Source organism: Lampris incognitus, chromosome 18, assembly GCF_029633865.1.
Source record: "Lampris incognitus isolate fLamInc1 chromosome 18, fLamInc1.hap2, whole genome shotgun sequence".
In the NCBI taxonomy this organism is placed as follows: domain Eukaryota; kingdom Metazoa; phylum Chordata; class Actinopteri; order Lampriformes; family Lampridae; genus Lampris; species Lampris incognitus.
In genome coordinates, this window is record NC_079228.1 from 7,860,980 (window position 1) to 7,887,599 (window position 26,620).

General features: G+C 50.9%; 1 protein-coding gene across 1 annotated transcript in view; it reads right to left on the reverse strand.

Moving 5' to 3' along the window:
* Positions 1 to 26,620, reverse strand: part of LOC130128303 (retinoic acid receptor beta-like) — an 81,515-nt gene that overhangs the window by 31,558 nt on the left and 23,337 nt on the right. The window contains exon 2 of the mRNA XM_056297944.1: positions 15,892 to 16,040. Within this exon, the coding sequence (XP_056153919.1) occupies positions 15,892 to 16,040 (149 nt within the window). The remainder of the gene's footprint in view (positions 1 to 15,891; positions 16,041 to 26,620) is intronic.

A 26,620-nucleotide genomic window follows, 5' to 3' on the forward strand; every position in this document is an offset into this window, starting at 1 on the left:
GGAGAACCTAGGTGGTTCCAGAAAAATGAGAGGAGAGGAGAGGCGAGTCGGCGGGGTGGGTGGGGTATCGCTGTTGGGTGGATGTGGGGGTATTTATCCAGGCTATTACTTACACTTGCAGTTCACTGGAGAGACAGGACAGAGATCAGGGACCAGAAAAGAAGAGGCAAGTGTGGGCAAAGGGGGGGGGGGTACCTGCCTGGAGGAGAGCAGCGAGAGTACAGGGGGTGAAGGGTCGGGTTCGGGGGTACGGGGCGTTTCTAAGCCCTGAACAGATGATGCATCTTTCATAACTGCATCAGACTGTGAGAAGACAAAAGGCGTTGCCAACTTAACCGTTGAGATTTGCGGATTTCCAGTCTTTCCGGTCTCAAAAGCGACACACACACACACACACACACACACACACACACACACACACACACACACACACACACACACACACTTGAGAGTGTTGTCGCTGTAAGACTTGTCCAGATGTGAGTCGTGAAAAGTCACACGTTTGATATGATGATGACTGGTCTGAGGCTCACTTGGGAGGCAAGCCATTTGAATCTTCTTTTTTTTAACCCCTCCCCCATTTCTCCCCAGTTGCACCCGGCCAATTGCCCCACTCTTCCGAGTCGTCCCGGCCGCTGCTCCGCCCCCTCTGACGATCCGGGGAGGGCTGCAGACTACCACATGCCTCCTCCCATACATGTGGAGTCACCAGCCGCTTCTTTTCACCTGACAGGGAGGAGTTTCACCAGGGGGACGTAGCGCGTGGGAGGATCACGCTATTCCCTCCCTGCCCTGAACAGGCGCCCCGACTGACCAGAGGAGGCGCTAGTGCAGCGACCAGGACACATACCTACATCCGGCTTCCCACCCGCAGCCACGGCCAATTGTGTCTGTAGGGCCGCCCGACCAAGCCGGAGGTAACGCGGGGATTCGAACCGGCGATCCTCGTGTTGGTAGGCAACGCAATAGCCCGCCATGCCACCCGGACGCCCAGCCAGTTGAATCTTAACCCCCCCCCAGTGGACTACAAGATAATGTTTGCCAACTGTCCATGCTGACCTGCCCTATTTTGCCAAGGTCGGTGTAGACATTCCAACAAGCTTGAGACTCGGCCGTCACGGCCAGACCGGGTTATAATCGGCCTTTAAAACATAGTGTGTGCTTTGGGCTTGAGGCAAGATATGTGATCCCCTGTCGTACACAAGAACATTTCCACCGGACTGGCTGCATGCACAATGACAGAGCCAATAACGAAACGACAACGGACCCCTGAATACACAAAGCCTTGCCTTTCGTCACAGCAAACGTGAAACCCCAACAGATAACACGCAAACAGAAACGGACCTGTGCGGCAAATGGGCCTTCTGCAGCTGGACACAGGACGGATGATGAGAGACCACTCTTTCAGACTCATTTGGCCCTCTTACTTTATCTCTCTCTCATTTTTCCTTTCTCTCTAAGCTGACCCGGAGAGGGGAAGCAAGGAAACCCAATCAGCGCTTATCTGTCCATCCTAGCACCTGAAGCACTCAGATGGACGGAGCGATAGAAAGGTAATAAGGGGAAAAGTAGAAGGGCTGAGGGCCAAAACAGGACAGAACATAAGGAAGGGGGAAAGAGAGATAGTCAGGAGCCTTGTAAAGGAGCAGTGATTCACTCAGCCTGCTCTGAATAGCTGCAGAGACAGAGAAAAGCGAGACTAAGCAAGGGAGCGAGAGACATAAAGAGACGACGGAGGGAAGAATGAAGAGGGCCCCCTGATGGGTTTCGGATCACCCCGCCATCCACAGACGGCCTACTGTGGCCCTATTCTTCAGGCTGCCGCTCTCCATTCAGTGCTTGTCTTTCGGCCCAGACCAGGCAGGGCCCCCAGAGCACTCGGCAGCCATCTCTAGCTCCTTTCCCCTCTGACAGGAGCGCTGCATTCGGCTACCAGCTATATTCATAGAGCACAGAGCCTGGGATTTGCTGACCTTCCACATTCAGCAGAGTGAGGCCTTGTTACTGCACCATGAACTCACAGTGACAGCTGAATATGTGTGCGTGCATTTCTGTGTTTGAGTGAATGTGCATGTGTATTAGTGTGTGTTTGTGCAGCAGCAGCTGCCAGTTTACTGAAGAATTCTGTTCTCGCTCCTTCACAGCCAACCTCACCTCCACCCTCGCTGATAACAATGCAACAGTCCCAAATCTCTATTGTGATTCTGTTCCAAGGGCAAGGCTAGATTGATATAGTGACGTTGGTGATCAAATAGCCTGTTAAACTTTTGCTGGAGAAACTGTGCGCCGGTCTGAGGTTTTCTGAAACAGAGAATGTTTCGGATTCCTCACCACAATTGAAACTCGCCCCTCTGCGATGATACAGCCGTCACTGGAAATCAGAAATCTAAATATGCCAATGGAAGCGTTGAGCAAGGCTGTTTCATCTGGTGAGTCAACATTTTTCAAACCGACAGCAAAAAGGATTTTTTTCTCAAAAAAAAAAACATAAAAAATTCCTTTGTAAGAGAACGCCATGAGATCTATTTTCATATTTCAATCATCCTCAACAACCGTCCAAACATGTAGAAACACTCTTTGAAGCAAACACCGCACACGCGCACGGGGTTGAGTATTACTGTCCTCCTTCTAGGTCCTTGTGGGTCTTCAGATGGGTGTAAAAGCCGAATCTGAGCCACATATTTTGGGGCAATGTGGACAAGGGTGTGAAGAAGTGGTTGAGGATGTGGTTTGGACCTTGCTGGCAACTCGCTCCTTTCTGAGTTTTCGCTTGTTTTCAGCAGCACGGCGAAGGTCATAGTTGTAGCGCCCAGCACCCTCACAGACAGCCAGTCCCCAGGCCTCCCTGTTTGTTGCTGCTTGTTCCCAAAACTTTTGATATGGGCCTTGATGTTATCGTCACATCGCTTCTTTTGTCTTCCTGAGTTATGGCGTCCTGTCATGAGCTGAGAGGAAAGGACTTGTTTCTGGAGACGAGAGTCAGACATGCGGAGGACATGGCCAGTCCATCTCAGCTGATGTTGTGCGATGGTGGCCGTTATAGTAGGCATGTTGGCCTCCTCAAGGACAAATTGGTGCGCTTATCCTTCCAGCTGATCTTAAGGATCTTCCTGAGGCATCGCTGTTGGTATACCTGGAGTGCCTTCAGGTGCCTGCTATATGTGGTCCAGGTTTCTGAGCCATACAGTAGGGTGGGCAGCACTGCCGCTTTCTACACCAGAATTTTTGTTCTGGCCTGAACGTCAAGGTTTTCAAAAACGTTGTTTTCCCTCAATCTTGAGAAGACCTGACTGGCACCACTGAGACGATGGTGTATTTCAGTGTCAATGTTGGCTTTGGAGGAGAGAAGGCTGCCAAGATATGGGAACTATTCCATGTTTTCAAGTCTGGGGTTGTCTACAGTGATGGATGGGGGCAGAGCAGGCATATTTCTGTTGGGTGGGGTTTGGTAGAGGATATGGGGTTTTTTATGTTAATGGCCAGGCCAAGCTGCTTGTATGCCTTTGCATAGGTGTCCAGTATGCGTTGTAGGTCCTCTTCTACGAGGGACACATCATCGGTGTACTGAAGCTCTATGATGGATGTGGTGGTGGTTTTACTCAAACCCTAAATCTGTTAATATTCAGAAGATTCCCATCAGTTCTATACGTGATTTTGACTCTCTGAGGCAGATTGGGACCCGTGAGGTAAAAGGTGGTGGCAGTGAAGACAGAGAACAGCGTTGGGGCAATGACACAGCCTTGTTTAACTCCTGTGTGGACCTTGAAGAACTGTCTCATCATCATAACTGCCGAGTACTCTAGCTCTATATTGTCATGTAGTAGTTGTAGTACTCTGATATATATGTCAGGGCAGCCTATTTTTGACAGAACTAGCCAGAGGGCCTGGCGGTTTAGGGAATCAAAAGTTTTGGTTAAGTCTATAAAGGACAGGTACAATGGTTGATTCTTTGTTGGAGAGCAACCGTCTCAGGGCTAGAGTCCCAGTTCAAAAGGTCCTGGTAGTGCTCTTTCCACCTCTCTTTGATTGACTCGTTGTCTGTTAGAAGTGTGTGCCCATCTTTGGAGCAAAGGGGGAGTTAGACAGCAGTGGCTGGGACCAAATACAGCATTGAAGAAGCCTCGTGTATCACCAGAGTCTGCAAGATGTTGGATCTCAAGGGTTTTCTTCATTCACCACTGGTTGGTTCTTCAATTCCCTTACCCAGCTTCAGACAGCTGACTTTTTATGGCAGCTCATTTATTTTGGCAGTTGATGTCATTCTGCCAAATGGTAAAGACTTGCCTCTTGATTTTGATTAACCATTGGATTTCCGGGTCATTCCCGTCAAACACATCTTGGTGGTTCTTCATCTTATGTACGAGTAGTTTTACAGGTGCCAGTGAATGCAGTCCTGAGCATATCCCAGTGGCTTTCAATATCATCTGGATGCTGCTTGGGGATTGGTGTACTGAGCATGGCCTGGAACTGTTGACAAGAGGACTTATCAGTCAGCCATTCAAGGTTGAGCTTTGGACAGCTCTGCTTTTTCTGCGCCCCTCTTTTCCAGTGAAGATGGATGGACAGGATGGAGTGGATAAGGTGGTGGTCAGTCCATCAGTCGTCTGCACTGATCATCACTCTGGTGTTAAGTAGCTCTTGTCGGTCTCTGACTGACAATAATGTAGTGAACAAAGTGCGATATGTTAGAACAAGGGTGCCTCCAGGTTGTTTTAAATTTGTTCGTCTGGCGTAAAAGTGCGCTGGTGATGGTTAGGCTGTGTTCTGAGCATGTTGTTAACAGCAGGATGCCATTGGAGTTTGTGCTTCCAACTCCTTCCTTGCCAATTATGCCTCTCCACGAATTGAAAATTCATCCCACTCTGGCAATTGAAATCTCCAAGCAGGATTGGCTTATCCTCCTTGGGGACTTTGGTGAGAACATTGTCCAGGTCGGCATAGAAGGTCTCCTTTACTTCATCTTGTGAGTCAAGTGTTGGAGTGTATGTACTGATGACAGTGACGTTTTGGTTATTTACAAGCTACACATGCACGCACACACACACACACACACATATGCACACACACACACACACACCACACACACTGTGTGCAGAAAACAATCATTGACAAAATCAGCTGTTTGCCTTTCAACTGGCCGTCTAATGATCAGTGAAGAGGAGATTAAACAATATCACCAATTGAGGGATCTTGTGGCACAACAGTTTCATTCATTCCCTGTCACATCCCTGCACACAGCACACAGACTCGACCTCTGTTTGATTTCTCTCGCTCTCTCTCTATTAGAAGTCAGGAGCTTTCATGTTGTAGAGCGCTGACAAATCACATTATGGATAGTGTGCTAGCAGCTTCCGTCCTGCACTGGGGGAAACTTAATAGATTATTATGACAGGCAGAACACAGCCAGAGAAAGACCCACATGGATCCATCTCTCTCTCTCTCTCTCTCTCTCTCTCTCTCTCTCTCTCTCTCTCTCTCTCTCTCTCTCTCTCTCTCTCTCTCTCTCTCTCTCTCTCTCTCTCTCTCTCTCTGCAAACTCAACTGGGCTCTTCATCACCCTTGGACGACATCACCATCGGCCAGTGAGCAGTAAATAAAGGTATTAAATGCACACAGGAAAGAAAATTATGAGATCTGAGCCTGGGGATATGGGACATACTCAGCAGCTCTGGGCCAAGTGACATCTTTGTGTTAGTGCATGTAGTTATGTATGAGGGTGTAGAAGAGGGTGGAAGAGAGAGAGACATGGTGACAGAATCAGATAGACTAGAAAGAGCACCAGAACAATCGGATAGAGAGAGAGAATATGGAGAATAACAGCGGGAAACAACATAACACGGGGGGGGGGGGGTAGAACATAGAGTGAAAGGTGGGGGAGTTTAAACTGGGAAGGCTTTCTTCCGAAGGCACACATACTTTGCGAGTCTCACGAATGGGATTTCATCTAGAAAGGTTGTGGTCTTCCATCTGTCCAGCTGGTTCTATCAAAACCCAAATGCATCAACCCCAAAATAAGAGGAGGTTTCATCTCCAAACATTATAACGTACTCTCCAAAAAAAGGCCTATCAACACTGACAACAACAACATCAGCTATTTTCTTTCTTTCTGGACAATTTCACATTAGGTTGATGTGATGAAATCTGTTAAAGGGGCATCTCGCCGGTTTTTTAAGTGGACGTCCAACTCAGTGTTGAGCGCAATATAGTCAAGCGAAGCAACAAGTTCCTCGGCGCGTGCTAGTTTGACCGAGAAATCCGAGTTCTCCTGAGCTGCGTCCGAAATCACCAACGCGTTCCCTACTCCCTACTCCCTATATAGGGAGTTCTATGTGGAGGACTTTATAGCGAGCTCATCGGCAATATTAAAAAAAAAACACTTCCGGACACGACGCGGGTCATTTTCTCTGCGCCATTAATTACGTCATTGCTGTCGCAAAATTAAAACGTGGGTCGCTAGCCGGGATTTGTGCCGTATGGGTGTAAAGCATTCAATATTTCTTACATGGCTAATAAACTGTTAAAACAAACTTCAACACATTGTAACCGGTTATTTTTCGCCCGGTGCGGGATTCGAGACGGGGTGTACTGCACCACAAGGCGACATCGCTAACCGCTCGGCTAAAGGAACAGACCCGTTAGCTAGGGGCTAACGTGTCTTATTAGTAGTTTACACTAGTCACCCTCTCCCGGAAGCGCGCCCTCACGCTTTGTCGTTCCCGCGCTCCGAAGAGACTTCTGAGGATCTGCACACTTCCGGATCCCACCGCTACCACCAATGTAACCGGTTATTTTGTTGCCCGGTGCGGGATTCGAAACGGTTGTACTGCACCACAAGGAGACATCACTAACCGCTCGGCTAACGGGTCTTATTAGTAGTTTACACTACTAATAAAATAAGCGGTTACATCGGTGGCAGCGGTGGGATCCGGAAGTGTGCAGATCCTCAGAAGTCTCTTCGGAGCGCGGGAAGAACAAAGCGCGAGGGCGCGCTTCCGGGGAGGGTGACGACTGTAAACTACTAATAAGACACGTTAGCCCCTAGCTAACGGGTCTGACCCTTTAGCCGAGCGGCTAGTGATGTCGCCTTGTGGTGCAGTACACTCCGTATCGAATCCCGCACCGGGCAAGAAAATAACCGGCTACAGTAGTTTACAATATGATCGAAAGTTAAACCGAAAATCGCTTATATTTGTAGGACAGCTCTCTCTCTCTCTCTCTCTCTCTCTCTCGTGGCGCTCTTTCTCCTCTCGTCTGTCTGCCATTTTTCTTTCAGCGCAATCGGTGACCATCGGCATTACACTACTTTTCACGACGCATTGTGGGATACATCGAGTTCACCATATAGGGGTATAATAATTCCCACTACACGTTCGGACAGCGCTACAAAGCGGCGAACCCGCTTCATAGTGGACCTCAGTAGTGAGCAGTGAGTCACTTTGGACACAGTTCCGCTCGCGGAGCCGTGCCGGTGTCGCGCGTGAACCTTCCAAAGCCCGCCCATCTCGTGGAGGCGGGCATTTTCTTGCGGCTCTGCGGACAAAGAACGGCGGCTTGAAACCGTCGCCGCTCTTCCATCAGAAAACTGGAAAACAAATCGGACTGGATTGGATTAGTTTTATTGACAACAAACTTGCCTTCTCGTTTGTGTCGTGCCTGGGTGTGACAACAACAGACGGGGAGAGAAGGCGTAAGCTACCACCGATTACCAACAGATGTTGAACGGTGCAAAGAATGGCTCCGAGCGATGAAAACCCCAAATATGACGAGAACGCACCGACATTGGCGCTGGGAAGACTTCCGGTATGCTCTTTGGGTTTTGCAGCAAATGACAACAACAGGGACAGATATAATTTCAACCGTGCAGTACTCTGGTGTATATGTATACTGCCTTAGTACCGCAGTCATGTTCTGCACATATTTTTACATATTTATTTTTCTACATATATTGTTATATAATGTACATACTTTTACATTATTTCTTATCCCCCCCCTCTCTCTCTATATATATAATTATACATTACTTGCTGTGTCATCTGGACAGAGGAAGGAAGACACGGAGACTTGGTGGTGGAATGAGGAAGTACAGCAAAGTGTACAGAGGAAGAGGTTGGCAAAGAAGAACTGGGATAGTCAGAGAGATGAAGAAAGTAGACTGGGGTACAAGGCGATGCAGCGTAAAGCAAAGAGAGAGGTGGCAAAGGCAAAGGTGTATGTTGAGTTTTGTGAGAGGTTAAACACCGAGGAAGGAGAAAAGGACCCTTACTGATTGGCTAGACAGAGGGACCGAGCTCGGAAGGATGTACAGCAGTTTAGGGTGATAAAGGATAGAGATGGAAATGATGGAAATGTGCTGACAAGCGAGGGGAGTGTGCTGAGAAGGTGGAAGGAGTACTTTGAGGAGCTGATGAATGAAGAAAATGAGAGCGAGAGAAGGTTGGATGATGTGGGGATAGTGAATCAGGAAGTGTGGTGGATTAGCAAGGAGGAAGTGAGGGCGGCTATGAAGAGGATGAAGAGTGGAAAGGCAGTTGGTCCTGATGACATACCTGTGGAGGCATGGAGGTGTTTAGGAGAGATGGCAGTGGAGTTTTTAACTAGATTGTTTAACACAATCTTGGAAAGTGAGAGGATGCCTGAGGAGTGGAGAAGAAGCATACTGGTACTCTACTCTAACCAGAGTAGAAAAAGAAGTGGGAGGCCGCGTTGCACAACTGAGCAAGAAGATAAGTACATTAGAGTCTCTAGTTTGAGAAACAGACGCCTCACAGGTCCCCAACTGGCATCTTCATTAAATAGTACCTGTTAGAGCCTGTTTGTGCTGTCCTCTGAAGGGAGTAGTACACACCGGTGTAGGAAATCTTCAATTTCTTAGCAATTTCTCGCATGGAATAGCCTTCATTTCTAAGAACAAGAATAGACTGTCGAGTTTCAGATGAAAGTTCTCTTTTTCTGGCCATTTTGAGCGTTTAATTGACCCCACAAATGTGATGCTCCAGAAACTCAATCTGCTCAAAGAAGTGCCCATCCAACCAATCCAACTTGTGGGAGCTGCTTCTGGAAGCGTGGGGTGCAATTTCTCCAGATTACCTCAACAAATTAACAGCTAGAATGCCAAAGGTCTGCAATGCTGTAATTGCTGCAAATGGAGGATTCTTTGACGAAAGCAAAGTTTGATGTAAAAAAAATCTTATTTCAAATACAAATCATTATTTCTAACCTTGTCAATGTCTTGACTCTATTTTCTATTCATTTCACAACATATGGTGGTGAATAAGTGTGACTTTTCATGGAAAACACAAAATTGTTTGGGTGATCCCAAACTTTTGAACGGTAGTGTATATATATATATATAACTGTATTCAAACCAACACCTTACAATGTTTTATGATTCTCAAATAAATATTTAGCATATTGCACATTATGCTTTGATAAGACCAAGTCCAGACCAGACCCAGCAAGCTTCAAGGTAAAACTGTTAATTGTTAGTTGCATTGAAGTTTAGCAGCATTATTCCACAGGGGCTTGCATATCACATGGTCAAAGCTCTTCCGTTGCTTCGTCCACTTCAGCACGCCCTTTGCACCGACCAATGGGGGGGAGGATATTTGACTCTGACGCGATGTATGACAGGGCAGGCAAGATGACGCGGGTGCCTTTGCCAAGTTTCTCCCATTGTAGCACCCACTCGAAAGAAAAAAAAGAAAAGAAGGATAAGCAGCCAGACGATATTGTCTGCAGAGAGCAAAAGGGAGGAGAGAAAGTGGTTAGTCGCCAGGAGGCTACAGCTCTGCTGATGTGCTGTAACATCAGCAGCTCTTCCCAGAACGTTGAATCAGTTCACGTGGACACAACATTTAGTGGGAGTTAAGTGACTCCATCAGTCTCACTACGAGTATCCCCAACCTCATAAACAGCACAGTTGTATAACGACCAAAACCGGTGATCTAACACGGGTTTCATGTGCAAATTGCCGTACATATTAAACCGATCAGCGGTTTTGGTTGTTATGCAAATGTGCTGGTTTCGGTCGTTAACACTGTGGACATTGTAATTGCAAGTTACCTAAGCAGTGGTGGATCTAGAGATTTTTTCCTGGGGTGGCGGCAAAGGGGTGGCAAGACTGTGTCCCAGAGGTGGCAGCTGCCACCCCTTTGCCACCCTGTAGATCCGGAGGGGGATTCTAAATCGGCGACTTCTGTTTGAGATGAGTTTGGCGCGGGTCTCATTGACCTTCACCATGCATGTACATAAAATATACTTTAAAAACGTATTATCTGATTTATAAATGGGGTGGCAACAGGGGTGGCAAGACTGTGTCCCAGAGGTGGCAGCTGCCACCCCTTGCCACCCTGTAGATCCGCCCCTGTACCTAGGTGAAGATAACAAGTAACGTCAGGGGTGACGATACACTGGGCAACTTTCTGGGCTGAAATGAGAGCCGTGTGTTTGCAACAGGACATTTAGTGAGACGTGGAAAAATATACTCTAGAATTCATCCGAGGAACAAGAGGTTGCCATGCAATCAGTACAAACGTGTTGAGAAAACCGCTTGTCCAAAGTTGCCGTGTATCACCACACTAACCCATAGCTAGTACTGTGTCGGCCGAGACATAGTGTACTCACTCAGTGGTCATCTGCCGGCCCTGCGGGTCTTGCTGGTCCTTTCCAGTATATCTTTGGGATCCCGAAGAAAGTATCCAGCACACCACTGTCCATGTGAGGAGTAAAACCTCCGTGCACTGTAACGCGCACGCAGGCGGTCTCGGGGTCGGCGACAGCAGCCAACAAAAACGGCCCACGCTGAAATTCTTTGTGGCAGCTTCTGTTGGCATCGGAGGGCAATTTGAGCAACAGCAACACCAGTCGCCGTTTTCTCTCGGCACCCGAGCTTCTAGATGGTCGCCGCCGGCCATGTCCTCTTTCTCGGCTATGCAGTGGTAGCCTCGGCCTCTTTCTGCTGCATACTGTAGCGAATTCAGGAGGCAGCCGGGAACCGCCGCAGCCTGGACGCGAACCCGGGTCGCCCGCACCACGGGAGACTGCGCTAACCAGTCAACTAAAGGGTCCGACCCGTTAGCCAAGAGCTAGCGAGTCTAGTCATCCGTGGTCGTTACATTGCCCCCCTTCTTCGGGAAGCTCGTCCTCGCGCTTCAGCATATCAGCTCCTTCACGCCTCTGGGCGCACGCGCTTCCGATGGCCTCACGGTCTCACCATCCCACTTCTGACACCAATGTAGCGGATTCGGGGGGGCAGCCGGGAACCACCGCAGCCGGGACGCGAACCCGGGTGGGACCCTTCAGTCGACTGGTTAACGTAGTCGCCCATGGTGCGGGAGACCCTGGTTCTCCTCCCGGCTGCGGCGGTTCCCGGCTGCTCCTCGAATTTGCTCCAGTATGGTGGGTTGTATACTCTGGCGGGAATAAATACGGTGGTCGGCGGAATATCCGAGTCAGCCAAAACACTGTGAAATGCCTCCTCGTCCATGAGATCCTCTGCACACACATTCTTGGGGGGGGGGCGGGGTTAGATGCCAGAAACGCAGCTCGTTTGCGATAAAAGCGAAGAGAACGAGGAAGTTTAGAGGCCGACCCCGGAGTCGGAGACCAGAAGCTAGACGTGCTCGTAGTTCTTCCTTATCACCAACTACTGACTGATGCGTCGAATGACGTCACTGGTGCCAGAATATATAAATATGCAGAATAAAAAATATGCTGACTGTGGTTAGTGCGACACACAGACTGTTTATCTAGTGTAGTAGATGTTACACTTATTTTTACACATACATTATATGTTGACTGTGCTGCAACTGTGTGTCTATTTGTATTTGGACTATTTGTATATATTTTATATTTCTTTATTTTGTAACATTGGGAAGTTGCACTTAATTTCGTTGTACAGCTGTGCAGTGAGAAATAAAGGCATTCATTCATTCATTCATTCATTCATTCATTCATTCATTCATTCATTCATTCATTCATTCATTCATTCATTCATTCATCCATCCATTCATCCATTCATTCATCCATTCGTAAGAAGAAGAACAGATTTTGCAATACGTCCCAGAGACACAGAACATTGGCAATAGCTGCAGACGTTCTCGACACTATTCGTATAGCCAGAGATGAGCTTGAAAATCGGCGAAGTGGTCCTTTAACATGGCATATGACGGTTACATAAAACAAAGAACTGCTCATTTCCAAATATATGTAAAATTCTACAAAATATGACGTAGTCAGTTTTATGTCGTTAGCAAGTGAGCATCTTCTTTTAAAAAGCACCGCGATTAGTTTTACAGTTGCGCCGTCAGTCGTGACGCGTGTTGTCAGCTTGTGAAACGGCAGGTTTCTTGTTTACAAATGAAAATCCTCCGGGGCGTCCGGGTAGCGTAGCGGTCTGTTCCGTTGCCCACCAACACCGGGGTCGCAAGTTCGAATCCCCGTGTTACCTCCGCCTTGGTCGGGCGTCCCTACAAACACAATTGGCCGTGTCTGCGGGCGGGCGGGGGTGGAGCCAGACTAGCGCCTCCTCTGGTCGGTCGGTCGTGGCGCCTGTTGAGGGGGGAGGGGGAATAGCGTGATCCTCCCACGCGCTACGTCCCCCTGGTGAAACTCCTCACTGTCAGGTGAAAAGAAGCGGCTGGTGACTCCACATGTATGGGAGGAGGCATGTGGTAGTCTGCAGCCCTCCCCGGATCGGCAGAGGGGGGTGGAGGAGCGACCGGGACGGCTCGGGAGAGTGGGGTGATTGGCCGGGTAAAGTCGGGGAGAACAAATAAGCTCACGCATATTGTGTGATGTTGTTCTGCTGGCGGTCTTCTCGGTACTTCGGGCTGTGCGGCCACGAGGCCGTGACTTTGTCGGATTTCGTGACTTTGGTTCGACACAGATGAACCGGTCCTCCGCTGAATATGCATGGGCTTATGGACGCCCATATGCCCGCTGCCCCGTTTTACCAATTCAAATCAGTTCTGTCCACGTGCCACCGGAGTGGGTCCAGTCAGCGAAGTGACAACAAGTCCCAGCAGGTCCAGATCTGCCCTTCACAGGCTTCATCGTCAGTGGGGGGGGGGGGGGGGGTTTCTAATGTGTCAGCGCTTGGAGGGCCCTCTCGGGGGCTGTGAGAGCAAACCTCTGTTTGCAGATGACTACAGATTGAAAATGACCGTCGGAAGGAGTCGGAGGTGTGCCCGTGCTGGATTCAGAGGACTCGGGAAAGGTTGTAAGGTGCTGATTGAAACGGCTCATCCACTCACTTCCTTCTTTCAACAAATCGTGTATTTTCCTCAGAGTTTGATACGCTAAAGCATTCTTGTCTTCTTCTGTTCTAGACCCGACCTGTGAAAGGTCGCTTGAGTAGCGCGTGCTGCTGGGTGCCCCCGGGCGCGTGAGTCGGAAGGTGCACTCTGCGCGCTCTAATCTCGTCCCGAAGAAGACGCCCCGCTCGCACCCGGCTCCGCTTGGTGTTTATCGAGGTGGGGATTTTGTGGATTTGCTTTTTCGCATGTGTGTGCACACGTGTTCAATAACTGCTTCACACACCCAGTCTACATCCACCCTACGACATGCGCGCGCACATGCCGTCTGTCCCCAGCTGTCTGTGGGCACGTCGGTGGGGGTAATGGGCTGGTAAAGGGCTGCTGTGTGAAAGTCGTGTGACAGCGTGCTACCGACAAGCTTACATCTGCACAACACGCTTGGCTGAGCCGGCGCAATAGAAGGGGCTTGCCCCTCACACCATAGACAACAATGCCTTCGCCATGGAGACACATACCACACAGGGGGGGGGGGGGGGCTATAATCCACCACTTCATCTGCCGAAGTCAAGATGTCACGAAAATCAAGGATGTTGCAGCGGAATTAGGGTGACTATTATCACCTCGACGGGAACGAGCTGATATGCGGGATTAAACGTGTGTATCTTTGCCCACATTCTCAGAAATACTCTTGCGGGTGTTTAGCGCCTCGGCGTCTGTCAAGACGATTGCACAATCTGGGCGTCCGGGTGGCGTGGCGCTCTATTCCGTTGCCTCCCAACACGGGGATCGCCGGTTCGAATCCCCGTGTTACCTCCGGCTTGGTCGGGCGGTCCTACAGACACAAGTGGCCGTGTCTGCGGGTGGGAAGCCGGATGCGGGTATGTCTCCTGGTCGCCGCACTAGCGCCTCCTCTGGTCGGTCGGGGTACCTGTTTGGGGGGGAATAGCGTGATCCCCTGGTGAAACTCCTCACTGTCGGGTGAAAAGAAGCGGCTGGTGACTCCACATGTATGGGAGGAGGCATGTGGTAGTCTGCAGCCCTCCCCGGATCGGCAGAGGGAGTGGAACAAGTACAATTGGGGAGAAAAGGGGGTGGGGTGGGGTGGGGGAAAGAGATTGCACAATCTGCAATCAGGATATGTCTTCCTAGGGGTCCCCTGTTGTCCTAAAGAGGCATGCATACACACACGTGTGTTAGCATGTTCACGGGCGAGGTTGTGCGTTACAGAGATGCCGAACAGCTCTGCTGCGTCTTCCTTCGCCGCTGACGTCATCTGTCAGCGCACCATCTGTGTCCGCTGCAGCAAGCTATTTATTGCACGCTTTCTTTTAACCTCGAGCCCGCTCGGCAGATCAAGGGTCGTGCCAGGCCTCGAAACGAGGAGTTGTCCGGGTGCACCGCCGGCTCTGGGAGTCTACGGAGAACTTAGGCTGACCCAAACCCCAGCGAGTGAGCTGATCGCCACCTCCCTCTGGGCGAAAGACTCCAAAGGATTCCAGGCATTCCACTGCCTCCATTACAGGCACCGAGGCCTCCGGATCAGCCTCAGACCGCGGACAGGGGGTGTAGCTGTGAGAAAGCTCTACCGCTGCTCGGGGTGGGTGGGGGGGGGGTTTTATTTCTGGGGGTAAGACAATGCCATAAAAATGTTGAACAAAGATCAAAAGGATTTAATGCTAACAATCGGGGTGATGTAGTGGTTAGCACGTCACCTCACAGCGAGCAGGGTATGGAGTTCACTTCCACATCATCTGGCCGGGGTTTGTGCGGGTTTCCTCCTACAGTCCAAACACGGGTTCGGGGAATTTGAGTCTCTACATTGGCCATAGGCATGAATGGTGTGTGTGTGTCTCCTGTGATGGACTGGTGACCTGTCCAGGGTGTGCCCCTGCTTTCTGCCCAATGCCTGCTAGGACTGACTCCGGTCTTCCATGGGCCTGGACTGGACTAAGTGGGTATAGGCGGTGGATGTAAGGGTGTATGGGTGGCTGCATTTGCACATTTATGTATTTATGTATTTATTTACCCCCCCCCCTTTTTCTCCCCAATTGTACTTGGCCAATCACCCCACTCTTCCGGTCGCTGCTCCACCCCCTTCTGTTGATCCGGGGAGGGCTGCAGACTACCACATGTCTCCTCCCATACATGTGGAGTCGCCAGCCGCTTCTTTTCACCTGACAGTGAGGAGTTTCACCAGGGGGATGTAGCGCGTGGGAGGATCACGCTATCCCTCCCCCCCCCGAACAGGCGCCCCGACCGACCAGAGGAGGCGCTAGTGCAGCGACCAGGGCACATACCCACATCCGGCCAATTGTGTCTGTAGGGACGCCCGACCAAACCGGAGGTAACACGGGGATTCGACCCACCGATCCCCGTGTTGGTAGGCAACGGAGTCGACCGCCACGCCACCCGGACGCCCAATTTACACATTGACATGGCGCCTGTTCATGTGTCTTAGAATACCAGTTGGGATGGAGAAGTTGTGCACACATGCAGGGCCGTGGTAGGGGCCGCTCCGCTCTCTCGGTGCAGCCGCGTTGGGGGTGGCGACGTGCACCGAGGCCGGCGGGTTAGTGTCGGTGTCAGAGGCGAACACCCCTCTTGCCACCTTGTCCCACGAGGCACCGAGACTTACCTTGCAGCCCTCACAGGCACTGACGCCATAGTGGTAACCAGAGGACTTGTCCTGGCACACGAAGCAGGGCTTGTAGACTCTCGGAGGGGGCGGCGGGGATGGGGGACTGGGGACTAGCTCTTCCGAACTGGTGCTCTGCGTTTCAATGGCTGCAGGGAATTCAGACAAGAAGACGGATGAGGACGTTTTCAAATATCTCACTGAATAGACAATTTTAACAGTTTGAAATCAAGGTATGCAGTCTCATACGAGTCTCGCCAGAGGTTACATGTGTACCGTCTGAGCAAAAGAGCAACTTTTAGTCTACCAACAGATGTGTAACTTTCCACCTCCTCCCACCCTATCGGCACAGACAACGGAGAGGAGGCCTTCCAGCATCATCGATGATTCGATTACATTCTTCCGTGCTTCATCGGGTAAACCAGATTACTGGTTGTAAAGGACAAGCTCTTATTATCGCTTGACCCTCCTTCCTTGCATGAAATCCTCTGGTGGTTTGGTCCAGTCTGCTGCTAGACACGCCCTGTGTGACATGTTGCTCATGCAGCAGTCGCCATTTTGCAATATCTAGAGTTCATCGGCTCAACTGCCGGCTTGAAACGTCTGCAGAGCACACGCGAGGATGCACGGTGGCACCTCTCTCCGAGACGGGGTGAGGAAGTGAGGTTGACCACAGAGGTTAACTGGGGTGGCATGAGTTTGAAATCTTTAGTTTCTCCTTCTGGACTTTCTTCCGGGGAGAAACCCCGAGGCACCGTGATTATTGCACCGACTCCTCAAACCTGCCGCCTGGAGTTTAACCAGACATGCTGCACGACAGCGCGGCTCCCCGGAGTGCTCCGCCTCACAGCTGACGTAATGCAGCCGCGTCAGGAGTTTATAGTGTACTGCTCTTGGTGTCCCGCGTCACGTATATTGGATGTGATACTTATTTATATGAGGATACATTCAGGTGTAGAATTAAGGGTCTGTTCTAGAGCAGGGGTAATGTTCTAGAGCAGGGTTAATGTTCTAGAGCACGGTTACTGTTCTAGAGCAGGGTTAATGTTCTAGAGCATGGTTAATGTTCTAGAGCAGGGTTAATGTTCTAGAGCACGGCTAATGTTCTAGAGCCGTGTTGATGTTCTAGATCACGGTTAAATGTTCTAGAGCAGGGTTAATGTTCTAGAGCACGGTTAATGTTCTAGAGCAGGGTTAATGTTGGGATATTTTTAATTTCCCATGAACATATTCTCATTTAACTGTTGAGGAAATGTCCATTAGTTTTAACTTAAGTCGGGGGAGTCTTCATCTTTGTTGTAATTGCAAAAATGAGCAAGTGCGTAGCAGCTTTCGGCCAGCGGCAGCTCGCACATCACGTGATGAAGCCATGCGTGGTAAGGTGTCCCACTGTGGACATGCTGCCGTTGTAACAGAGGCCATCTTGTACCAAGTGAGCAAGACAGGACCCCCCCCCACACACACACACACACACACACACACACGGCATGGCCCAGTGGTTAGCGTGGTCGCCTAACAACAAGAAGGTCCTAGGTCCGAACCCCGGGGTTCTCCAACCTTGGGGGGTCATCCCAGGTCTTTTCTGTGTGGAGTTTGCGTGTTCTCCCCGTGTCCGCGGTGGGTTTCTCCGGGTGCTCCGGTTTCCCCCACCATCAGAAAGACATGCATGTTAGGGTTCATACTCCTGTCTGTGCCCCTGAGCAAGGCATGGCCAGACGAACTGGAGTTGGTCCCCGGGCGCTGCACGGCGGCTGCCCGCTGCTGCTATCTACACAGCTAGGGTGAGTAACATGCAGACAGGAATTTCCCCACGGGGATCAATCAAGTATCTCGAAATCAAAAATAGAAAATAAATAAATATAGGGCGTCCGGGTGGCGCGGCGGTCTATTCCGTTGCCTACCAACACGGGGATCGCCGGTTCGAATCCCCGTGTTACCTCCGGCTTGGTCGGGCGTCCCTACAGACACAATTGGCCGTGTCTGCGGGTGGGAAGTCGGATGTGGGTATGTGTCCTGATCGCCGCACTAGCGCCTCCTTTGGTCGTTAGGGGCGCGTGTTCGGGGGGAATAGCGTGATCCTCCCACGCGCTACGTCCCCCTGGTGAAATTCCTCACTGTCAGGTGAAAGGAAGCGGCTGGCGACTCCACATGTAGCGGAGTAGGCATGTGGTAGTCTGCAGCCCTCCCCGGATCACCAGAGGGGGTGGAGCAGCGACCGGGACGGCTCGGGAGAGTGGGGTCATTGGCCGGATACAGTTGGGGAGGGGGAAAAAGGGGGGGTGGTGGTGAAATAAATAAATAAATAGATAGATAGATAGAAAAACCCAATTCCAATGTGTAAAATGGAAAACGTGTTGACACGGAGGGGGGGGGGCTGTGCAGGAGCAGCAGGCCACAAAAACAGCCCGCATTGCCCTCCTCGCGCTTCCCCGGGGTGCTGCTGCACACTTCAGCACAAAGAGCGAGAGAGCGCGAGCGAGCGGCCGTGCCGCTGATGTGCCTCCCGAGCATTAGTGATGGCTGGGCGGCTGCAGGATGAGGGGCGGCGCAGCAGCCGTCGGGGGCGGCGCAGCCTATTTGAAACTGACGGTCGGTTGTGCGGGAGGCCTCGTGGCCACCCGCAGACAGGTGGGGCGCACAAAGGCAGGTGCATTACACCGCGCGACTGTTCGAACGCCGCGCGAACGTATATCGTGTGTGTGCGCGCGTGCGCACGGGCTAAGGCGCACGTGTTGTCGCGCGGGTGTGCGTCTGCGGCTGCGTGCGCGCTCTTGTTCGCGCGCACCGGAGCCTTTTTCCATTTTCTGCGTGATTAAACCTCAGCGCCGCCGCACGGTAACCTGCATGGCGGCGCCGTTCGGGGGGGAGAGGGGGGAGGGAGAGGGGGAGAGGGGGAGAGGGGGGGGGGGGCGGACGGGCCGTGCGGCGGGGCTCGCTCGAGCAGGCAGGAGGAAAAAAATGTCTGGTTTCTGTGCCTGCTTGAACCCTTACCCCTGGCTGAACCTGCCGGCGGGGTCAAACAGGAAAGCACACACGCCCCGCTGGAGGCAGCTCCTCCCGGGGGGGGGGCGGGAGGGGGAGGGGGGAGAGGACCAGTGAACACGTCACGTCCACCGTTGGCAGGTCCAGCTGGGCCGAGCTGGTCTACACCGTCTGTTACTGACGTGCACGCAACTCGCTTTTATTTGCTGCAGGAGGGACGCGTCGACAGGCAGCCGGGGCGGCTCGCGCACAGTAGAGCCGCGACACTGCCTCGTGCGGTCCGCGTCCGTAGATCACGTCCACCGCCCGGATACGCCGGTCTAATAATCACCGGCACACAAAACCACCACTCCTGCCCCCGCCTGCACGGTCCACAAGCCACGCAGATGGCGGAGGACCTTTCCGCGGATCCGTTTGGCTGCCACGCGGGGCAGTTTAACACACAGTGATATCATAACAGCACGCGCGCGGTCAGGACGACGCCGCTCGTTCTCCCCGGTCCCGCAGGCGCGTGTTCCCGCCAACCCGCCCGAGCCGGTTCTGCCGGGGCCGGTAGTAATCGAGCCGGTTCTGCCGGGGCCGGTAGTAATCGAACCTGTTCTGCCGGGGCCGGTAGTAATCGAGCCGGTTCTGCCGGGGCCGATAGTAATCGAGCCGGTTCTGCCGCGGCCGATAGTAATCGAACTTGTTCTGCCGGGGCCGATAGTAATCGAGCCGGTTCTGCCGGGGCCGGTTGTAATCGAGCGGTTCTGCCGGGGCCGATAGTAATCGAACCTGTTCTGCCGGGGCCGGTTGTAATCGAGCCGGTTCTGCCGGGGCCGGTTGTAATCGAGCCGGTTCTGCCGGGACCGATAGTAATCGAACCTGTTCTGCCGGGGCCGATAGTAATCGAGCCGGTTCTGCCGGAACCGATAGTAATCGAACCTGTTCTGCCGGGGCCGATAGTAATCGAGCCGGTTCTGCCGGGGCCGGTAGTAATCCCCCCAGTTTAACTTTGTGTTTTTCTAGTCGGTTAAACTGAACCGACGCCGAGAAACCCACCAGAACGGTTTCGTTTGATCCGGATCAGTCAAATCCTGCTGCCTCGGCCAGAATTCACCGTCAGTTCCAACACGCTAAGGTTACTTAAAGAAGAACCGGGGGGGGGGCGGTTTCACACAACTCGACCCAGTGAGGTTCGTTACTGGCTGGTCCGGAGGCAGCCGGTCTCCTGCTTGTTGTTGTTTTGAGGAACCGATGTGTTGGGTTTTAAAGCGTGGCGGCGGAACGAAACCAAACCCCGAACGCACAGATAACACCGAGGAGAGACGATGAGGAGGAATAAGACGGGAACAAAGAATAGACAAAGGGACGGGACGGCGGGGGGGGGGCGGGGGGGGCGGGGGGGGAGTAAGAGAATCACTACCAGCACCTCCACCGACCTCCTCATTAATACGAGGTCGGTCTTCATCAGCTGCACTTCAGTTAGGCGTACACATCTGTCTTCACGAGGCGACTGGTTTCCATCCGGAAGCCCGGATGTGCTGGTCTCTCTGCCGGCTCTCGCATCTGTGTTGCTTTTAAATCACGGGACTATAGCCCTTAAGGACTCGCACGCGCTGAGGTTAAAAACAGCTATACCAATAAAGTTTCTCCTTACACGGGGTCTGAAGCGGGCCGCCGTGGCCTCCCTGCGCTGGAGACGCGCGGCGGCCGGTGCGTCCGGGTTGCGGACGCACCGGCCGCCGGGCTGCGGCCGCCGGGCTGCGGTCGCCGGGAGGCGGCGTGATGCTCCGGCGGAGGAGTCGGAGGAAGCGGTCAAAGTTCACCCAGAGTACAGCCGATTAGAAGCAGCTTTGCTCCGCTCTCGTATACGTTTTATTGAGGTGGATATTTATAAGCCTTTTAAGGACTTTGGGGGAGGGGGGGACGGAAGTGGGGGGGGGGGGGTCGGATAACAACGAAAAACAGTCCCTTAACTTTACCGCTCTGGAAACGGTGGGAGGTGCCAGTGGTCTGTTTCTCATTAAGGGGCCTTCAGGAACAATCTAGGTGGAGGGGAAGGTGGAGAGGTTTAGAGTCCTCGGTCATACAGTGGAGCCCTACGGTGACGGTCATGTCCGGGGGCAAACCCGTCACACATGCAGTCTACTGCCGCTAGAGGTCCCATACTAAACCCTGACCTGTGAAACACCTCGCCGGGACCCCCGGGTGACTCTTATCACGAGGTCAAACCACATACCGGGGCGCACGTACAGGTGTAAGCCGCTTCACAGCATCCGCGAACACCAAAGCAAGACGAGCGAGGAAGAAGACCTTCCTCTTCATTCTGCTTCGGAAGCACAGCGAAGTTCTGGTTTCAGGCTCTCTAGCCGGCACTTTCAGCCGGGTTCTGCTGGCAGCGCTGTCTGCACACGTCCACACCACCAGTCTGTCAGTCCGGGACTACCGGGAGCACTGGGAGCGCTGGGAGAACCGGACCATCGACCGTAACAAAAGCAGCCAAACGCAAAGATAATATAACTACAACGACCAAGGCCGTCATTCTGACGGCTTTGGATCTTCAAAGCTTAATAACTTTGTGGGGGAAAAAGGTACAGACCTGCCCTCCCTGAGCGCCCCTATTTGCATTAAGACGAGTTTTAGATCAGTTGCACAAAAATAGTTATGATAAGATCTACCTAAAACGACCGCGAGCCGTCAAAAAGACGGTGCGTAATTTGCGCGTAATGGTGCGCGTCATGTGAGTATGACGTGTGTTGGTGGCGTCATTTCCTTCGTGAAGTTCGTTGCTGTGTCCTAGAAACACACTAGCGCCCTCCAGCGGAGAGGAATGGTCTAAACTTGATGTGTGATGATGTCGAACATGTGTGGTTACAGAGTCACCATGACTACCACCGAGGCGCTGCGGTGTTTACAGGCGTTGGACAGCCGCCATTTTAAATGGTCTGAAAAATAGTATTTAAGTTGTTAAAATGTTAATTTTGGTGTCAGTCGTTTCCTAACAGACATATGTAATTTATTAATATCTCAACTGGGTATTTATCTTGACAGAGTATAGAGTTTAAAAACCGGCGGTCATTTTGACCGCCCATGGTCGTTTTAGGTAGGAGTGACGTCCCGGTCGTTCTTAAGGTGTGCAGCGCGGTTCTACTGGGAGGCAGAGTCTTACCACCACAACCAGCAACGCTCCTCAGCAGGGGGAGCGTCTTCACGACACCACAGCAAGCCGCGCACGCTCATTCTTAAACGTCAGGACACAAGTCACTATGCTTAAAAACCTACACATTCTACTGCGTTATGGTTCTACTGCGTTATGGTTCTACTGCGTTATGGTTCCACTGCGTTATGGTTCTACTACGTTATGGTTCTACTACGTTATGGTTCCACTGCGTTATGGTTCTACTACGTTATGATTCTACTATGATTCTATTACGTTATAGTTCTACTGCGTTATGGTTCTACTACGTTATTATTCTACTACGTTATTATTCTACTACGTTATCATTCTACTATGATTCTATTACATTATGGTTCTACTGCGTTATGGTTCTACTGCGTTATGATTCTACTATGGTTCTACTGCGTTATGGTTGTACTACGTTATGATTCTACTATGATTCTATTACATTATGGTTCTACTGCGTTATGGTTCTACTGCGTTATGATTCTACTATGGTTCTACTGCGTTATGGTTGTACTACGTTATGGTTCCACTGCGTTATGGTTCTACTACGTTATGGTTCTACTACGTTATGGTTCCACTGCGTTATGGTTCTACTACGTTATGATTCTACTATGATTCTATTACGTTATAGTTCTACTGCGTTATGGTTCTACTACGTTATTATTCTACTACGTTATTATTCTACTACGTTATCATTCTACTATGATTCTATTACATTATGGTTCTACTGCGTTATGGTTCTACTGCGTTATGATTCTACTATGGTTCTACTGCGTTATGGTTGTACTACGTTATGATTCTACTATGATTCTATTACATTATGGTTCTACTGCGTTATGGTTCTACTGCGTTATGGTTCTACTGCGTTATGATTCTACTATGGTTCCACTGCGTTATGGTTCTACTACGTTATGGTTCTACTGCGTTATGGTTCTACTGCGTTATGGTTCTACTACGTTATGGTTCTACTGCGTTATGATTCTACTATGATTCTATTACGTTATAGTTCTACTGCGTTATGGTTCTACTGCGTTATGGTTCCACTGCGTTATGGTTCTACTGCGTTATGGTTCTACTGCGTTATGATTCTACTATGATTCTATTACGTTATAGTTCTACTGCGTTATGGTTCTACTACGTTATTATTCTACTACGTTATTATTCTACTACGTTATCATTCTACTATGATTCTATTACATTATGGTTCTACTGCGTTATGGTTCTACTGCGTTATGATTCTACTATGGTTCTACTGCGTTATGGTTGTACTACGTTATGATTCTACTATGATTCTATTACATTATGGTTCTACTGCGTTATGGTTCTACTGCGTTATGATTCTACTATGGTTCTACTGCGTTATGGTTGTACTACGTTATGGTTCTACTGCGTTATGATTCTACTATGGTTCTACTGCGTTATGGTTCTACTGCTTTATGGTTCTACTATGGTTCTACTTCGTTATGGTTCTACTGCGTTATGGTTCTACTGCGTTATGATTCTACTATGGTTCTACTGCGTTATGGTTCTACTACGTTACGGTTCTACTGCGTTATGGTTCTACTATGGTTCTACTTCGTTATGGTTCTACTGCGTTATGGTTCTACTGCGTTATGATTCTACTATGGTTCTACTGCGTTATGGTTCTACTGCGTTATGGTTCTACTGCGTTATGATTCTACTATGGTTCTACTGCGTTATGGTTCTACTGCGTTATGGTTCTACTATGGTTCTACTTCGTTATGGTTCTACTGCGTTATGGTTCTACTGCGTTATGATTCTACTATGGTTCTACTGCGTTATGGTTCTACTACGTTATGGTTCTACTGCGTTATGGTTCTACTACGTTATGATTCTACTATGGTTCTATTACGTTATTGTTCTACTGCGTTATGATTCTACTATGGTGCTATTACGTTATGGTTCTACTGCGTTATGGTTCTACTGCGTGATGATTCTATTACGTTATGGTTCTACTGCGTTATGGTTCCACTGCGTTATGGTTCCACTGCGTTATGGTTCTACTGCGTTATGGTTCTACTGCGTTATGGTCATTCAAGCTGAGAGACAGACTGTCTACAAAAAGAAAACTGCACTGATGTTATAGTGTCAAGTCTTTTCCTGGGTCCCGGTTCCTGCACGGAGCGGAGACGTCACGTGGACCAAACACGGCCAAACCTCCCCGACCGGCTCTCTATTAATTTCCTGGGTGTAGTTCATCGCCACCCTGCACCCCCCACCACCCCACCCCTAGCCTGCTCTCACCCGGCACACCCGCAGACTGAGCTCAGGGTGCGGACGGCCTCGCATGTCCACATCACGCACGCCTCAGCCTGCAGACAACAAGGCCCCGATCATCTCACAACACACGCACACGCACACGCACGCACGCGCGCGCCCTGGCCGTACCCACAGCACGCGGGGTTTGGTGCGATAGCGGCTGACGTTAGCTTGGTATTTGGCCGAGCACGAGGTTTGGAGGGCTCGGCATCCAACACCTCCAGCACGGCACCGGTTTGTGTGGTGTGTTGGTACACAACTGCGGAGCTACGCAGCCCGGCCGCTGGTAAAGAAGAGCTCCTTGTTTTGCATAATTGATGTCTACACCAGCCAAGGAAGTGCATTAATGGACTATTCATTGTCGGCGCGGCTAATTAACTACCTGGAGACTTCCATGATTTAAGTTAATCACCAACATTTCAATGAACCCGTGGACGAGCACGCGAGTGTCCGTGACGTGTGCAGCCCCTCTCCGTGGGACTTGCTTCGCTCCGCGAGGCCCCGAGAGGGGCAGCAGGGCGACGGCGCGCTGGCGTCCCGGTGGAGGATGCACGAGGAGGGGCAATACCGTGGAGGACAACACACACGCGGTCCGTCCCGCGCCGCTGTGAGGCTGACGATCCCCTCCCATAAGATCAATGGCACCATTTAAAGGACACTGATTTGTTAATTGCGCCGCGTGATTGACTGCACCTTGCGTGCTAATTATGTAAATATGGTTTGATGGGTTGCTTTACTGCTGGAGGTGATTCGATAACGTTCGCTTGATTAAGCAGCGCGCACGGAACACGCCGTTAGATGTGGGCTGTGTGACGCGCGGCCTGCTCTCTGCAACAGCGTCTCAGCAAACAGCCCCGGCGGCGCCCAGCATGACCCCCACCCGCCCCACCCGCCCCACTCGAACCGTGGAGAACAGTCCCGTCCAACCGTGAGCACTGCAACCTTGTTAAATTCAGCTTACTATAGAAGATGCTCATGTCGAGCTACTTTCTGCAATGAGCCAAAACTAGCTGGACACATCATTGACACCATCAGCAGAACTTATCAGTACCATCAGCAGAACTTCGTGAATACCATCAGCAGAACTTATCAGTACCATCAGCAGTGCTTATCAGTACCATCATCAGAACTTAATCAATGCCATCAGCAGAACTTATCAGTACCATCAGCAGAACTTCATCAATACCATCAGCAGAACTTATCAGTACCATCAGCAGAACTTCATCAATACCATCAGCAGAACTTATCAGTACCATCATCAGAACTTAATCAATGCCATCATCAGAACTTATCAGTAGCATCATCAGAACTTAATCAATACCATCATCAGAACTTATCAGTACCATCAGCAGAATTGCTCAATACCATCAGCCGAACTTATCAGTCCCATCAGCAGAATTGCTCAATACCATCAGCCGAACTTATCAGTCCCATCAGCAGAATTGCTCAATACCATCAGCAGAACTCATCAGTCCCATCAGCAGAATTGCTCAATACCATCAGCAGAACTTATCAGTACCATCAGCAGAATTGCTCAATACCATCAGCAGAACTTATCAGTCCCATCAGCAGAACTTAAGGGAAATATTTGCTGCTGCAGCTCATGTCATCACTCGCATGGTTTGAAAGGCTGCTCTGACGGGTGGAGCAGGAATGCTCTGTAAGAGCCAAAGCGTGGTGGAGCGAGACTTTTCACGAGACTTCCCACTCTCTCCACGGATTCGGGTCACGTCCAGCTAGCGAGGGCAGTGGAGCGGCCGTGAGGTCATCTTGCTGGTCAGCTTCACGTTAAAACCGGGGCGGGACAGCAGCGCAGGGTCACCCCTGCGCTGTGGTCTGCACACCCCCAACCTTCAACCCCACCACGACAACCAACCCGGCGAGCTAACTGTACTAACAACAATAAGCAAGAATAAGCAGCGGATGTATGTTTTCACGGGATCCGGTGTCCTTCAGATATATAGCCAATTAGCCTTGTGGGGGGTGGGGGGGAGGGGCAGTTGATCTAATAGCCTTGGCGCTGGGCAATTGAAAAACGCAGAGGCTGACATGTTCCAATTGTTGCCAGCCAACCTTGTTGAAAAGTCCGCGGCTCATTTATCTAAATGAGTGTCAAGCATGCGGCTCCTCGTCCTGCCCCGTCCTCCGCTGCCCCCAGCCCGCTCTGTTTACCCTGCGCATTCCTCCGGCCGGCGTTAAGGAGGAGGAGGGGGGGCATGCATCAGCAGGTCGGGGCTGTTTCCACTGTTTAAATTTATGACCCCCCCACCCCCACCCCAGCACAGGAGGAATGACATGTGA